General features: G+C 40.9%; 1 protein-coding gene across 1 annotated transcript in view; it reads left to right on the forward strand.

The window, feature by feature from the left end:
• Positions 1-16,882, forward strand: part of TRPM1 (transient receptor potential cation channel subfamily M member 1) — a 98,877-nt gene that overhangs the window by 70,140 nt on the left and 11,855 nt on the right. The window contains exons 14-25 of the mRNA XM_017835888.1: positions 68-168; positions 3,024-3,197; positions 3,886-4,020; positions 4,901-4,951; positions 6,458-6,598; positions 7,214-7,243; positions 9,617-9,906; positions 10,444-10,672; positions 12,151-12,273; positions 12,602-12,733; positions 14,742-14,870; positions 16,124-16,375. Of these exons, the coding sequence (XP_017691377.1) occupies positions 68-168; positions 3,024-3,197; positions 3,886-4,020; positions 4,901-4,951; positions 6,458-6,598; positions 7,214-7,243; positions 9,617-9,906; positions 10,444-10,672; positions 12,151-12,273; positions 12,602-12,733; positions 14,742-14,870; positions 16,124-16,375 (1,787 nt within the window). The remainder of the gene's footprint in view (positions 1-67; positions 169-3,023; positions 3,198-3,885; positions 4,021-4,900; positions 4,952-6,457; positions 6,599-7,213; positions 7,244-9,616; positions 9,907-10,443; positions 10,673-12,150; positions 12,274-12,601; positions 12,734-14,741; positions 14,871-16,123; positions 16,376-16,882) is intronic.

Below are 16,882 nucleotides of genomic sequence, written 5' to 3' on the forward strand. Positions count from 1 at the left end.
TACAGAAAGTTGTCCAATCTTGTTTCATCATGTATGAAATACTAAATATCTGTGTGTTTCCCTTTAGGTACCAATGCATCTGCTCCAGACCAGCTCAGCTTGGCTTTGGCCTGGAATCGTGTGGACATTGCACGCAGCCAAATCTTTGTCTTTGGACACCACTGGCCAGTAAGACAAAGTTTTCCTACTCATACTGTTTGTCAGAAGTTCAAAGTAAATTTAAATTGTGTAATATTCACACTTCGGATTTTCAATATTGAATTCTGGTTTGTGCTGTTAATTAAATAAGAACATCATATTTGTTTTGAAAGTTTTATACTGTCATTTGCAAATGTTTAGCAATAATTTAATCTCTGTGAGAGAAAGAAAAGCAATTTCATGACAAGCAGAAAAATAACCTGGAGAGTTGGGCAGAGACAAACCTAATGAAGTTCAACAAAGGCAAGTGTGGGGCCCTGCACCTGGGGAGGGATAACCCCAGGTACCAGCACAGGTTGGGGGATGACCAATTCTGCTGAGAAGGATCTGGGAGTATTGGTGGATGACAAGCTGTCCATGAGCCAGCAGTGTGCCCTAGGGGACAAGAAGGCCAATAGTATCCTGGGATGCATCAGGAAGAGCACTGCCAACAGGTCGAGGGAGGTGATCCTGCCCCTCTGCTCAGCCCTGGTGAGGCACATCTGCAGTGCCGTGTCCAGTCCTGGGCTCCTCAGCCCAGAGAGACATGGAGCTCCTGGAGTGAGGCCAGTGGAGGGCAACAAAGATCAAGGGACTGGAGCATCTCTCTTATGAGGAAAGGCTGAGGGAGCTGGGCCTGTTCAGTCTGGAGAGAAGACTGAGAAGGGATCTTATTAATAATTATAAATATCTCACAGGTGGGTGCCATGGGGATGGCTCCAGACTCTTTTCGGTGGTGCCCTGTGACAGGACGGGGAGCAATGGCCATAAACTAAAACTCAAGGAGTTCCACCTCAACAGGAGGGAGAACTTCTTTCCACTGAGGGTAGCAGAGCCCTGAACAGCTGCCCAGGGAGGCCGTGGAGTCTCCTCTCTGGAGATGTTCAAACCCACCTGGACGTCCCTGTGTCACCTGCCCAGGTGACCCTACCTGGGCAGGGGGTGGGACTGGGGTATCTCCAGGGGGCCCTTCCATCCCTAACTATTCTGCAATTTAAGAATCCTTGTGGGATTTGAAAGGAAAAAAGCCCTAAACCAAAAAGCGTTCACTGGGAACAACCTGTGGCCTTACACAAAATGGGACAATAGCAGTCCTGGTCACCCCAGTGGACCTGTAGGATGCACTGGCAATGGTTACCTGGACCTGCTTTACCACTGGCTGTGTCATTGACATGTGCCAGCAGCTGGCAAGATCCCCAGCTACCTATTAAAGTGTACAGCAAGGAAATTCGTGGATCTGTTTCGAAGGAATTCTGTTGCTCACTTCATTCACAGCTGTGAAAATCTCTATTTGGATTAATGGAGCAATTCCCTGATGCACAGAAGAAACCATTGCAAAGAACCAGCTTCTGATAGGCAGAGCTGTGCCAGATGAACTAAGAAACAGATCTTCAGTAAAGCTTTAGGTCCTGAAATTGCATTTTATTTCTCAATTTATTGGAGTTGAATGCTGCACTAGTTGATGAAGTCAGTGGTGAAACACTGCGGTTCATCTGTGTAACTAAAATCTTCTAAAATCCTCCAATTTCATGTCTCACTGTATCAATGCTTTTTGCTTTAATGTGTGAACCATCTGGTGCTGAATTACTGTGTTGTCAGGAGACCAGCCTGAAAGAGGCTGTAAGAATAAAGGGAAAGAATTTTGGTGGATTTTTCACGTAGTTGTCTTTCCTGCAACTATGCAATAAAATGACACTCAAAGGCATACCATTCGTGTGCATGCTATACATAGTGGAGAGATTTATTTCATTTGGAAGCCCACATAATTAAATTTAAACAAATGTTGCTGCATATGCAGTTTTATTTCTTCACTTCTAGTAATGTGATGTTTCCAATATTCAAGGTTCATTACAGTACTTATACAGAGAGGATTCAATAATCCTAAAGATTATGAAATATTATTACTATAAAATGTTTAATTGGGTGGAATGTTCCAACCTCCATATTATAGTGGTTAGATTGGGGTTCTACCAAGCAGCTGAAACCTGGTACTGCTTTGGCCTAGTTCATAACTTTTAATCCACAGGAGTCTGGGGAAACAGTGTCAGCCCATTGTGATTCACTGCCATTCCAGAGTCACAAAGATTGCTTTCAGACCAGCCTGGGATGCAAGTTGGCAGTTGCAGTTTTGTCCAGGCTTTGGAATAGAAACAAGCCTTGTTAAAGTCTTGGTCCTGAAGGTCTCTGTGCAGAGCACAGGCAGTTGTGATCCAGGTAACATGTCTGTGGAGGTGACACAACCTCAGTGTTTGCTGGAGCACGTTAAGCCTCCCAGTGACAGCCAAGCAGTGGGATCCATGTGTGCCTGCCTGCCTTGGGCACCTGGGCTGGGAAGGGGAGGGCCCTGGAAAGCCCAAGTGTGTCTCCGAGGGTATGAATGCAAGTGCTGCCTGCAGAAGTCAATGAACCAGTGAGTGGCCCTCTGTCCTCTGCTTTCTGCCTCTGCACTGTTGGATGCTACTTGGCATCATGCAGCATTCTTGTTGAGTTCTTTCTGTCCAGCTCTTGCTGCTATTTATTTTGACAGCTATTGCTTTGACTGAGAGCAAAGGAACTGCAGTGTAACAATCCTCCAGCACTGGTTTTATTCTTTGAGAGAAATCCTTCACAGTCTCCCTACTTCACTGCTTTGACTCTGTGTTATTGACTCCATCGACATAACAGCTTTAGGAAAAGTGCAGAGTTGTGAGTGTACAAGAAGGTCCTTATACTTAAGGAAATTACCATTTTTAGTTGAAAGGTTAGAAGTGGTGACGGGGGAGGAAGTTCAGTAGGAGTGTATCCAGTTAAATAATCACTGTAGGATAAATTAGATTTCTAACCCTTTTAATGCATTATAAATACAGCCTATAGGAAGCCTTACAGCTTCTGATGGTACAGCTCCTGAGAAGGAAAAGAAATCTCCAGCACCTCAGACTAAAGGAGCCAGAGGGAAAGGAAAAGGAAAGAAAAAGGGAGGAAAAGGAAAAGAAGAACCAGAAGAAGAAACAGACCCAAGAAAGCTTGAACTCCTCAACTGGGTAAGATGAAAGTATTTGCACTGAAACTGTTGAAAATTGTTTCTTTCATCCTGAGGGACAGGGAGAGAAGGAAAATACACATTTTCTTTCTACAGGATTCTCATTTGCACATTCCCGTAGTATCAGCAGTAGATTGTGCAGGGATGTTGTTCAATCTTTGTGGCAGGAATCCCTCTCTCATCCCATGTGCACCACATGCAGCCATTCCTCCAGAGTACAAGTCAGTGCTTACCTGTAGCATTTCCTTCCCTGCACTTGTCAGAAGGAAACAAGAATACCAGTGAGCATCCTTATCCTTCTGCCTCTGTGTTATTTTGACTTGTTCCTGTCATGCTGAGCAAGTAAATCCCTTTTTCACATAATGTGTCAAGCATAATATGCCTGATTTAATTAAAAATACTGAACAATATAATTGAAAGCTACAAGTTGAAAGACTGAATGCTACAGCTGTATTGCTAAAAGTTTCTGTCCCTGCTCTCTTCTCAGCCAAGACCTCATTGGAGAACTCTACCATCTCTACTGATGTGCACATGGGTACAATGTTATCCTCTAAATTCCTTTTCACTCACAGATTAATCCATGTATTTGGGAACTCAGGGATATCCTAAGCAATGAAAGTGTTTGTGGTTGTTGGCCAGCCAACTCTTCTGTACTCATGTGGTCTCTCATTCACCATTCTGCACTCCAGGTGAATTCCCTGGAGCAGGCCATGCTGGACGCACTGGTTCTGGATCGAGTGGACTTTGTGAAACTGCTTATTGAGAATGGAGTGAATATGCAGCACTTCCTGACTATTCCTCGCCTGGAGGAACTTTATAATACTGTGAGTGACCAGAAATAATAAAATGCCTTTTTCTTCTTCTTCTCCTTCTGAGATATGCTTGTTTTTCCAAAAAGTTCTAACCCTGACATCACACAGGTAATGGATAGCAGTAAAGGGAGCCATTGCTACTACACAGTGTCCCATTGCTTTCAGAAGCTATTGCAGTTTGTTATGTAAATATAGTGATGTATTTAAAATGCACGTTCACAACACCTAAAAGAACTAATGTGGATAGTCAAAATTTAATGACCAGTCAGGAGTGGCCATCTCCTTTGAATCTCAATTATTTTTTCATGTTTGTGTGTTTTAATATTATTGAAATCAGACTCTAAATTTGGTAAAGCACTTACACAACATCTTTTATTTTAGCACATGGCAGAAGTCAGTACCATTTTTCATTGTGGCCCAGCAAAGCAAAATTTTTCACAAAGCTGGGGAACATCATACTTCTTTATTCAAATTCTCTCCTACCTGATCCACAGCAAGTTCATTTGGAATGTGGCTTTTCTAGGCTGTCTTTCTTTCTGTCATTTAAGTGGCAGTTAGTCTAGAGCAGCATTCATACAAAATATAACCTCAGTCTAGTCCTCCAGTGCCTTCATGGCTCCTGCAGCAAGTGCAAGTTCAGACAATACCAACAAGTGCTGGTGATTTGAGTGCTGTGACTTGAATCAGCACAGGAAGGGTTATAAAAAAGGGTTCACACAGCTCTTGATAGAAATGTGTTTGTCACTGTACCCAGTTCCTTCTTTTCACCCCTCTGGAGTCTGGTAGCACATGGTTGTCTAAAGTTCTGCTTATGGTGCCAGATTTATATTTGTGTTTGGCAAGAACCTGAAGAATTGAAGTTCTGATGGACCGTGAATTATTTTTGTTTCAGAGATTGGGTCCACCAAATACGCTGCATTTGCTGGTCAGAGATGTGAAAAAGGTAAGTTCTACTAATGGCAGTGTTGCATTTGCATGATTGCATTAGACCTGTGAGTCAACAGTAAAAGCAGCACAGCAGGGGGGAAAGCAGACATTTGAAATTAGATGGCAGCTCTTAAGGAAAGGAAAGATAAATATCTGCTTGTGACAAACAGTGATGTCAGTCTAAATTGAGTGTGCCCCGGTAATCATTTAAAAATTAAGTTTTTTAAGCTCCCGGTAGTGTGATATGGCATTTGAGATTTAGGTTTTGTTTTTCTCTACAAGAACCTCCCGATGTAGGATTTACAAAGGAGGAATGGAAGGAAATGCCTGTAGGTTATCTAGAAGCCCCATTCATGAACATAAAATTTGTTCCCTTTTGTTTGTTTCCTTGTGTGTATTTTAGTTACTTTTCTCCCATCACTCCTTCTTTCCTGGGAAAAAATCTATTCTGTCCTAAATTTGTTATTCATTTGTTTCCATTACATGTAAATTTGTTCATTATCTGTGAATAGGGACGGTTATTGTAAGATTTGTCATATTTGATCTCTTTAAGGTTTTGAAGCTTTTATTCAGTAAAATTCAGCTGCATTAAATTGTCTGTACTCCTTTTTGCAAGAAAAACTCCCTGTCATTCCCGAGAGGTTCAGATGTGGGAATTATTCAGTACTGGGTTAATGTATAATTCATATTAATCTGCTTCTCTCATTCAGCATTGTCTCTGAGTGTCACTAATGTTCCTCTGCATTGTGCTCTGTCTGTCTCTCCCCTCCTCCACTGCATTTCCATGGCTCCTCCTGCAGCGGCAGTCCCGGGGATTCAGTTGGGTTAACTTGGAGGTGACGCTTCCTTAGGATGTATCCCTTCCTTAGGATGTATTCCTTAGTTGTGTCCTCCTAGCAGCTGCTCAGTGGTGCTGTAGAACAGTTATTGCTGTAGGATGTGGCTGGGACAGTAATGCAGCATTTGCAGCTCCCAGTTCTGACAGTCAGGACAACTCTCCAGTTTTAGGTGTAACCATGGAAATTCTAGTTTGCCTTTTACTTTGATTCTGGGCTGCACATTAATCATGGTCTGCAGTGTAGTATTAACTGGAGATAATATGATGGAATATTATTTTCCATTAAAAAGTGTGTAAAGTATGCTTGATATTCACCATAAAATTAGGTCATGCTTTTATGCTGGATTATTGATAATCAGTACAAAGTTACTTAATTTCACCAATATAACCCTTGCAAACAATGCAGACTTGTATGGACACTGACACAGTGTAGGGGTAAAACAAATGAATTTGTTCACAGCTATAAAAACTGCCAACAACAAAACCAAGAAAATATGACCCCAAAAATTTTCATGATGTGAATCAGCAATAATTTCATACAAATATTCAGATACTGAATCCAGTGGTTGTAAATAATACCCATGTGCCAATTTAAACATAACATATGTCTAGCCACGCAATTTAATCTGTGTTATGTTTCCTTATCCAAAGTCCTTATTAATTTATTGTCTTTTTTTTTGGTAGGGAAATCTTCCACCAGATTATCATATCAGCCTAATAGATATTGGTCTGGTACTTGAATATCTCATGGGTGGAGCTTATCGCTGCAACTACACCCGGAAAAGTTTTCGGACTCTTTATAATAATTTATTTGGACCAAAGAGGGTAAGAATGAGTTCATTCTGGATGTGGGCATCGTGCTGATGGTAAAAAATAAGTAGTACTCCGTTCCTTCATTTTTGTTAAACATTGCATGCTAAATTCTAAAGGAATGCTGTAAGATTGAACAAAGAGCTCCAGTAGGGAAGTTACATAAGAAACCTGTCAGACATCTCTGTTAAAGGATGGGAGGACACGAGAGGTGGTGAATACACTTATCTGGAGGGGAATTTCCTCCTATTCCAGGAGTTTACAATCCAAGCATTTCTGACTGTGGTGTGCTTAGAAGCACTTTTTTTTTCAGCTTTGGTGACCATATGGTGATTTTAATTCTCAAAGCAATATATTATTGACTAATTCATTTAACTCTTCCATTTGAACCAAAATCTTTCACTTAGGTGCAGCATAGAAAATATTTGCTAACCCATTGCATTCCTGCAAATACAATTAAAAGGGAGAGTAGTGATGATGATGATGATGATTGGTACAATTATTTAGAATAGTAAGTTTATAGTAAATATTGTGCATTTGTAGATGAAAATGGTTTTGCTTGGTATTGTTTGGTCTTTGAATTTTCTCTTCCATCTAACTGATTTTTCTTTTCTATTTTTTAATATTCAGCCAAAAGCTCTTAAACTACTAGGCATGGAGGTAAGTTGGATTTGTTGTAAAATACTGCTTTATCAGAACATTTCTTGATTCAGTTCTGTTCTTGCTCTTAACTTTTTCATTATGACTTTAAGTAAATTTCAACTGGACAGGATATTCCATTTTGCAAACATTCTATGAAATACTTCTGACCATTTTTTTATGAGTAGCATCCTTAGAACTGCTTAAAGCTCTGTTCAGTAGTCTTCAGGCAATTTTTAGCTCTATTATGTAATAACATGTTTCATGTTGGAACATACTGTAGATTTTATCATTCATGTGTGAACATTGATGATATTGAAAAGAGAATGTGATCCAGCAGTGCTACTTATGGTGAAATCTCCTTTAACCATGAAATAGCAATTTCTGGGCTGATGAAGTTTTATCATAGAGAAAACCTTTAACTGGAGTGAAAAATCAAGGTGGTCAGACACGCCAGCTGCTGTTCTCCACTATAAAACATCTTGCTACTGTGATGGCACCATGCTTTGTGAATGATGGGCTGATCCAGAATTTGGATCCAGCTCCTGCATCAATTACTTGTGTGTCTGCAGAAATGTGTAATTGAGCAAAAACAAATCTGAGATGATGCCCAAAAACTCACTCTGTTTTGGTGGTAGTTGCTTCTGTTTCTGAAAAAAAAGTATTACAATAGACCAGGAAAGCACTGCCAGCACGGGGCCAGGCATACTCCTTGGGAAGTGTGCTTTTATTAATGTGAGAGTGTTCAAGCACAGGGTGTGGACATCCCTTATGTTATATTTGATGTGAATCATACCCACACACAAACGCCTCTTTTTCCCCAAGCAGATAAGGAGCCTTTTTCTCTACAGAGAAAGTCCATGTTATGTTTAACCTCTCTGATCTGCTTCCCTTTTTCTAACGGCTCAAGGTCGAAAGCTCAGCCCCTCAGAGGTGTGACCCTCTCTGGTCAGCATTGACCACAGTGCTTCTCCAAAAGCACATTTTGATTTTCTTTCAAATGCTCAATGTGGCACAAACCCAAGCGCCCTCTCCACTTGACAGCAGGTATAGCCCACTCCCTTCTTCCAAGAGAAGGAAAAGCGAAAAGAAAATTTAATATTTTTTCTGCTGAAGTGGGCAGTAAATTGATGCGACTTCAGCTGTTTTGGGATTTTGATTTTCGGTATTAGCAGCTCTAAAAGAAGAATTTTAGACTTGTCAACACTTTGTCTTTCTTACCTAGGTTTTTATTATTATTATTATTTTCTTAGTGAGAAGATTTTCTTAGTGAGAGATTCTCAAATCTCCATTTGAGATTTTATGTCCTGTGCTTCAGAGAGGCTCAACACTTCTTCATGTAATTAATGACACTTGAATTACTGTAAGAGACAGAGGTCACCACTTGCAGTTCTTAAAACTGCTGAAGTTCTTAAAACTGCATGCTTAATTGCTGACTGAAGAGTCATCTTTGGAAGCCTGAGGTGTGAGGCTGAACTCTGAACTTGAATTTAAGTTCATATTTTGTTGAAAAATAGTGTTTTGTTGAAAAACAGTGTTTTGTTGAAAACAAGGACTGACTTTGTAGAATAGTAATTCTTTTACTTGCAATCCACTTCTGAGGTTGGAATCCAGGTCTAGAATGATGATGAGCTGTCTACACCTATATATGCATTGTTCTTCCTACATTATTTAAACCCTAATTTTCCCAATCATGGCTTTTCTCCCTTCAGGATCCTGCTTCATTGTCACTACTTCCCTTCAGTTACTTCCATCCTCCCTATCCCTTTAAGACATGGGATCCTTATACCTTCTGTTTGCACTGCACACATAAGAGGAGATTGCTTATTCCCAGGTGAACACTCCCTTTGGTATCTTGCTGTTCTAAAGGACTCTGCCCGTCTTTTCCATTTGCATGTTGCCACTCCACCTGCATGTGGGTCTGAAAGCTGACTGGGAACCCGTGAGATGTGCAGGTATCCCTGTTCTTCAGGGATGGACACAGACATACGGAATGAGAAATGACAGGGGAACGTATTCATTCAGCTTTGTTAGAGCTCCCTTGGCACAACTGGTGCACTTCCACATGTGGTGGAGATGTATGCACAGTGCAGTGTGAAGGGATGCCTTCAGAACCAAAAGGTCCTACTGCCCTTGCCCAGGATGGGTGACTCGGAATTACGTGTGCAAGGAACGGTGCCCTGACTAAAACCTGAAGCTGTGTGTGCTTGCCCAGTGCATGCTCATGTCCCATGTCCCATATGTCCCATGCTATTGGTTCATTCTAGCAAACAGCAAAACCAAGTTAGAACTCTAAGTATTAATGTGTCCTCTCAGTACTTGTTCTGTGCATGGTGCCCTTGTCAGGTGGGCTGTTAAAGACTGATGGGAACAATTTTTCTTTTTTCTTCCCAGGATGATGAGCCTCCCACCAAAGGGAAGAAGAAAAAGAAAAAAAAGGAGGAAGAGATTGATATTGATGTGGATGACCCCGAAGTGAGCCGCTTTCAGTACCCCTTCCATGAGCTGATGGTGTGGGCCGTGCTGATGAAGCGGCAGAAGATGGCCCTCTTCCTGTGGCAGAGAGGGGAGGAATCCATGGCCAAGGCACTTGTGGCCTGTAAGCTGTACAAGTCTATGGCCCATGAGTCTTCTGAGAGTGAGCTGGTGGATGACATCTCTCAGGATCTGGACAACAACTCCAAGTTAGTAGATGCAGAACAGACTTTATACCTACTTGATACAAGGGGTTGTGTGACCTACTGACAAGCTTTACTTTTAGTAAAGTACCATTTATTTCTAGAATATAGTCACAGAAAAGGCCATTTGGAGCCAATTTATCAACAATAAACAAGGCAAAACGTGGTCTCAGTATTGCAAGGCAACACTAGCGAGGAGAAGACTCACATTTTTTTCTGACAGAATGCATTCTTTTTTCGGCTTCTCTCTCTGTATAACTAGCTAGTTTTATTTCATAAAGTTATTTTCAGAATTTACTCACGTAAATTAAGGGGTATCTGATGATATGCCTAAACTGGCCTCAAGATGTTACTGGTCTAAGCAAATTCTCTGGGGTCATTAACAATTTGTTTGAAACAAATCAAGCTTGAGATTCAGTTGTTCTTGTCATTGTACATGTATGTGGATAAACATGATGCCCTGTGAACAGAATCAAAACCATGAGTGCAAGCAAACACTGATTTCTAAGTCAAACATCACCAGACTTTTCTTGTATCTTCCAGAGATTTTGGCCAGCTGGCTGTTGAACTCTTGGATCAGTCCTATAAACACGATGAGCAGATTGCCATGAAACTACTGACCTACGAACTGAAAAACTGGAGTAATTCTACCTGCCTGAAGTTGGCTGTGGCAGCCAAGCACAGGGACTTCATTGCTCACACGTGCAGCCAGATGCTCCTGACGGACATGTGGATGGGGCGCCTGCGCATGCGGAAGAACCCCGGCCTGAAGGTACCTCTGTGCAGGGACAGGGTCAAGGGTGGTTTGGGGCATTAACACTGCCTGGGACAGAGTGCACAGGCAAAATCGCCTGACTAAGGGGAGATTTTTAAGAACATAACCTGTTTTAATGCTAAGTTCTTTTGTTTCCAAAATCAGCATATCTAAGGAATATTACCGCATGACAAAGGAAAATATAACTCCATGAAAGACTCAACATGACTGGAATCTGAGAGAGAAGTTGTGGCTTTCAATAAAGCATGAGATCTGTTAATTGAGAACATATTCATTTGATTAAATATTAGTTGGATACAAGTAAAAAGATCTCCATTAGGGATCTATGCAATGGGAAGGGAGATAAAATGAACCAGATGCGGGCACATGCTTCTTATATTGTTCAATATTGTACCAGAAGACACAAAGTCGACTCAGTGTTGCAGAGTGAAATCTGTGCAATTGCATTGTGTGAAACTGTGATTTTTATGTTGCTCCTCTGCGATTTGATGATGCAGTCTCTCTTACTGATTGTAGTATTTCCCAATTGTTGGATTTACAAAAAAATGAGTAATGTGAGGGGGCTGGCACAAAAGAGAAACATCAGTGAGTCAACATTAAGGAAGCAGAGCAGTGCTTGCTTGTGTATGTTTTCATGTGAATATAATCCTTTCCTTGCTGTATTATGCACTTGCTGTCACCCATCTGGAGGCCCATCCTGCTGGTGCTGCCTTCAGTCTCACCTCCTTATTTCCTCAAATCCCCCCTTGCTGACAAAGTGCCGCATCTGTCTTTGCAGGTTGTACTCCCAAGTCTTCTGACACACACATTGCACTGTCTCTGTCATTCTCAATTTATTTCCACTTTCCCATGTCTCCCTCTTAAAACTGTTTAAAATCTTCAGACAAGTGTCCTGCCTTTCAGATTGCAACATGGTGCTTTCTAAATCTGTTTATTATCTTCCTTTCTCTTCTCCAAAGAATTAATCAACCTCCTGATGTTCTAGTTTCATCAGCTGCATTCTTTTCTCTGCTCCTTTTCTGTACTTTGACTTGTGTTTCTTCATCCAAGCAATCTCATATAGTAAAAGAATTCCTCCAGTGCTATCTGCAAAACTTCTTTTACCTTTCATAGGTTTTTTTAACTATTAAAACTAATTATAGTAGCTAACTAAAGTTACTATAAACTCCAGTAACAAACATGACCCCTTTTCTAACCACCATTGTGTCTATTCCATAATGTTTCTTTAGATAACACTAATTTAGCAGCACAGTTTCTTAATTGCAGAGTATTTGTGGAGATGAGAGGCTTTTCAGGGTGCCATATTTTCATAGAATACCTTATTGCTTCATATGAACTACTTACTCATTTCTGTAGTTTGAGGATAGCACAATATCTTGAATACTATACAAAAGAAAATTTTGTTTATGGGATTTGCCTTGTTATGAAATCTATAATGTAAATTAATATTGAGTTGAATTCTTTCTTGTTTACAGGTTATAATGGGGATTCTCTTCCCTCCCACCATCCTTTTCCTCGAGTATCGGAGTTATGATGATTATTCCTACCAGACATCAAGAGAAAATGAGGAAGGCAAAGAAAAGGAGGAGGAAAATGCGGTCAGTAATGGAGAGTATTAGAAAGTTCTAATATCTCAATAGTGCTCAGTTTTCTGACTTTTCTGATTATGCTATAGGTCACTCAGGTAAATCTCAACTACCTCTGTGGGATAAAAATCTGTGAAGAGTTTGGGGAATGTACAAACTGGATTCTAAGGGCATGTAAATTGTCTTTGTAGTTCCACATATTTACAGAATTGCTATTTTTGTATTTTTTAAAAGAGGTGTGTTGCTCAGGGGAATCACTGCAGAGTTATCAGTTGGTTGAGGAAAAGCTTCTATTTTTACAACTGTATATTGATGAAATCTGACAACTTTGGTCTTCCAGGATGCAAATGCAGATACAGGCTCCCGAAAAGGTGATGAAGAGAATGGAAAGAAAAAACAAAAGAGCCTTCCAATTGGAACAAAGATCTATGAATTCTATAATGCACCTATTGTCAAATTTTGGTTCTACACAGTAAGTCATGATGATTAAATGGATAGTGATCATTTCTCTCACACGTGTGAAACCAAAAGGATTTCAATGTAAAAATAAGAACCGAGTAATAAATAAATAAATATAGTACTAACTTCCGTGGGATCTGATGAGTAAAGCACTCCCTTTATTCAGATAAAAAGGCAGTGAAACAAAATGAATAACTGAAGCTTATGCTGTCAGTCTCTGAAGCTCCTACATGCTTTGAAGGAGGCTCTGTGTGACTGATCATACCCCAACGTCAGTGCAAGCTCCACAATGCAGTCACTCCACCCAAACTAGGCTGGATTCTTTTGCTTTCCAAAAGGTCCTGGTTCCTGTTCTGCATTGAAATACACTTTAGGAGCCAAGAAGAGATCCCACAGTGACAGTGCTTGCCATTTGCTCTGCTGCTCACCTGAGTGCAGCCCAGATGGAAGCACAAATCCCAGTCTGCTAAGACTTAATAGGTACTTTCATTTAAATAATTAAAATCAATCTAAATGAAAATAATGTTTGGCAAGCATCTAATTTTCTATTAAGTGCATCAAGAATTATCTGGTGCCAAACTCAGTTATAATAAAACAGAAAATGTATAAATGCTACTGCTTATTCATTTTTTGTGTGCCCTAGATACTGGTTTCTTTTTTATTCAAAGTTAGGATGCTGGATACCTGGTAGCTCATAATAATATGTAGGCTTTTAGTTTTAGCACCTTGTAATCACAAAACACTGCACTGATCCCTTTCTGCTGCCTGTATTAATGATCTAAAAGCAAAATTACTATTTAATTTCAAAGAAAAGTATTCAACATGATTTCACAGTGTTCATCATCACCATCATCATCATCATGGCTAAGCTTCGCGAACGAAGATTTGGGAAGGCTCTATCCACATTTGCTACAGGCACGTTGGTGGCTTATGAGGCCGATACGTGACAGACATATCCGATTGCAAAAGGCACAGCAGAAAGACTCCTTAGATGGTGTATTCTGCAATACACGGTTCTTTCTGCGCTGCCTTTTTTCCTCGAGAGTGATCCTGCGTGTGTTCTCGAAGGAGACAACTGCGTTATAGATGGTGTGTCTCCAGGCCTCCCGCCTGGAGGCCAGAGTAGACCAGTTATGGTGATCAATATGGCCAAGGCTGAGATGTTGTTTCAGGGAGTCCTTGTATCTTTTCTTCGGGGCTCCTCTCATGTGGCAGCCGGTGGCAAGTTCACCATAGAGCAGGATCTTAGGGAGGCGGTGGTTGGTCCTTCATCCTTGAGACATGCCCTGCCCATCGCAGCTGCGTTCTCAGTAACATGGCCTCAATACTTGTGATAGCTGCTTGCTCTAGAACAGATGTATTGGTCACATAATCTGACCAGTGGATGTTTAAGATTGAACGGAGGCAGCGTTGATGGAAGCGTTCTAGGAGACGCAGGTGGTGGTGGTAGATGACCCATGATTCGGAACCATATAAGAGAGTAGACAACACTATGGCTCTGTAAACACTGATCTTGGTGCTTTTCTTCAAGTGTTTATTACGCCATACTCTTTTGTGGAGTTTTCCACAGTGAGTTTTTCACAGTGTAAAGAAATTACTTTTTCATAGGTTAAAAAAGCCTCATGCACAAATGACCTGATTTAGAGGGCTTTAGAATTGCTGTTTTTCTTCTTTCAACAAATGAGATAATTCAGCTGTCTGGATCATATGTTCCACAGCATCTGGGGTTCCTTTAGCTGCTGGAGGCCTATGGCCTCTGCCAGTGTGCCTGGCAGCTATGGAGGGGCATTGCAGGAGGACTGCTTCCTTCAGAGAAGAAAAAATTTCTTCCTGTGCATGGAAGGGTCTTCAGCAGCTGAATATTTCACACAGAGCCTCAACATATGGGTTCATACATGTGTGAAGGTCACAATTAGCAAAATTAGTAGGGAAACGAATGCAAGGGGCTTTTAATACTGCCTAACTGTGGGAGAACTGGGATCTGTCACCTAAAATCCATAAAGGAATTTTTTTTTTGGTAGATATCATACCTTGGTTACTTGATGTTATTTAATTATATCATCTTGGTGCGGATGGAACGGTGGCCATCAGTCCAGGAATGGATTGTCATCTCCTACATTGTGACCTTGGCTTTGGAGAAAGTAAGAGAGGTAAAGTCTGACCATACCAACATCTCACAACCCTTACAATGAAGCTCCCTCTTAGAAGTTGGTAATGGATGGACTTGTGCTAAGGGTTGAGAAACCAAATATGAGAGAGAAGATTCTCATTTTCACAGTCCCAAATTGCCCCATCGCTGCAGAGTTATGACCCATCTATAACCCATTCCCATGCATTAAACCCTTCTCTTACTGGGCAAAGAGCTCAGGCAGAAGTGCCCTGCGTTCAGGAGTGAAAAGTAATGTTGTCACTCTGCTCTGCATTTCTGAGGAGGGGCAGGGCCATAACACATGAAGGAATCCCAGTAGGTCCTGTCTGTTATTACTGGTGGGATCCTGGATGAGAGCTGCAGCAGAGAGGTGTTTGGGGCAACTGGCCAGTACTCTCTGACTCAGCCCCTTACTTTTGTGTGAAGAAAGCATAAAAGCGTCTGCAGTGCTCACGTGCTGTGGTGTGGTTTGCACTTGGCCTGTCCTTCTCCAATTCACAATTCCCACGTCTCATACCAACTGTATTTGGAGACAAATATGAATGCCAAGACAGTCAGCCAGATCTCCTGGTTTAGATGTTATTGATTAAAACCTACAGCAGAAAAGGTTTTAATCAATAAAGCCAAAATAGGAACAAATATGAAAAGGGGGTTCAGAGGAGGGCCAGGAAAATGATCAGAGGACTGGAACAGCTCTGCTGTGGAAACAGGCTGAGAGGGACTTGTAAGGAAAACAGAGAGAGACTGTTTACAAAGGCCTGTAGAGACAGGAAGAGGGGCAGCAGTTTCGAACTGAAAGAAAGTAGATTTCAATTGGACATAAAGAAGAAATTGTTTATAATGAGGGTGGTGAAGCCCTGGCACAGGTTTTCCTGAGAAGCTGGGGATGCCCCATCCCTGGAAGTGTCCAAGGCCAGGTTAGATGGGGATTGGAGCAACCTGGGATAGTGGGAGGTGTCCCTGCTGATGGCAGGGTGCTTGGAGTAGATGCTCTTCATATATCCCTTCCAATACAAATCATTTCATGATTCTGTGAAAAGGAAATCTTGCCTGCCAGTAACTAAAAGTATTCTTGCTTGAAATAAAATTTTCTGACAATTGAGGAGGTCTCAGACACCTGTTGCACATGACAAGATTGGTCTTTATCATGAACAGTACTTCAAAAATGTTAAGTTGGGGTTTTTTCTAATTATTTCTTTGTTAAATGATTTTTTAATGTTTTTTGTTTGTTTGTTTGTTTGTTTTTTATTTCAGATTCTGATGTCAGAGCCAGGCAAGCTGAGCCAAAAAGTCAAAGTTTGGCTCCAGGAATACTGGAATATTACTGACCTGGTGGCTATTTCAGTATTTATTATAGGAGCAATTCTTCGCCTACAGAACCAGCCTTACATGGGTTATGGAAGAGTGATTTACTGCGTAGATATCATTTTCTGGTACATTAGAGTACTAGATATCTTTGGTGTGAACAAATATCTGGGACCTTACGTCATGATGATTGGAAAGATGGTTAGTGCCTGAATTGCTATAAATTATGTCTTTCAGAACTTCATGGGAAACTAAATTCCTTTCTGATTTAGAAGGAGGTTTTCCATCGAGTAGGACTCTGAATAAAGCCTGTGAAAAGTTTCCCTGTGAATTTCACACACACTCAAGATATAGTACATCTTGCAATAATAGACTGCAGATACACCAGGATCGCCCACAAAACCATCAGCTGTGGGCAGGAGATGATGAAGAGATGATCTAATAGTTGCTGTGCAACCACAGAAGAGGTCTGTGCTGAGAGCACAGCATAGTGCACTTGATACCAAGGAGAAAGGGATAGCAAAGACTTTAGCATTTTAAGTATAATAATAAAATAATAATTATTAAAAATAATATTAAAATGATAAATATAATTATTGCTCCTTTAAACAACTGGGTTTTTCTGCATTTTTATGTATGCTTAATTCATGAGCAGTAGAAAGTCACTGTGAGGGAGATTCTCTCCTGGTGCTCCTTTGTTCCATGTGT

This window comes from Lepidothrix coronata, unplaced genomic scaffold (assembly GCF_001604755.1).
Source record: "Lepidothrix coronata isolate B3197 unplaced genomic scaffold, Lepidothrix_coronata-1.0 Scaffold266, whole genome shotgun sequence".
Taxonomy (NCBI): Eukaryota; Metazoa; Chordata; class Aves; order Passeriformes; family Pipridae; genus Lepidothrix; species Lepidothrix coronata.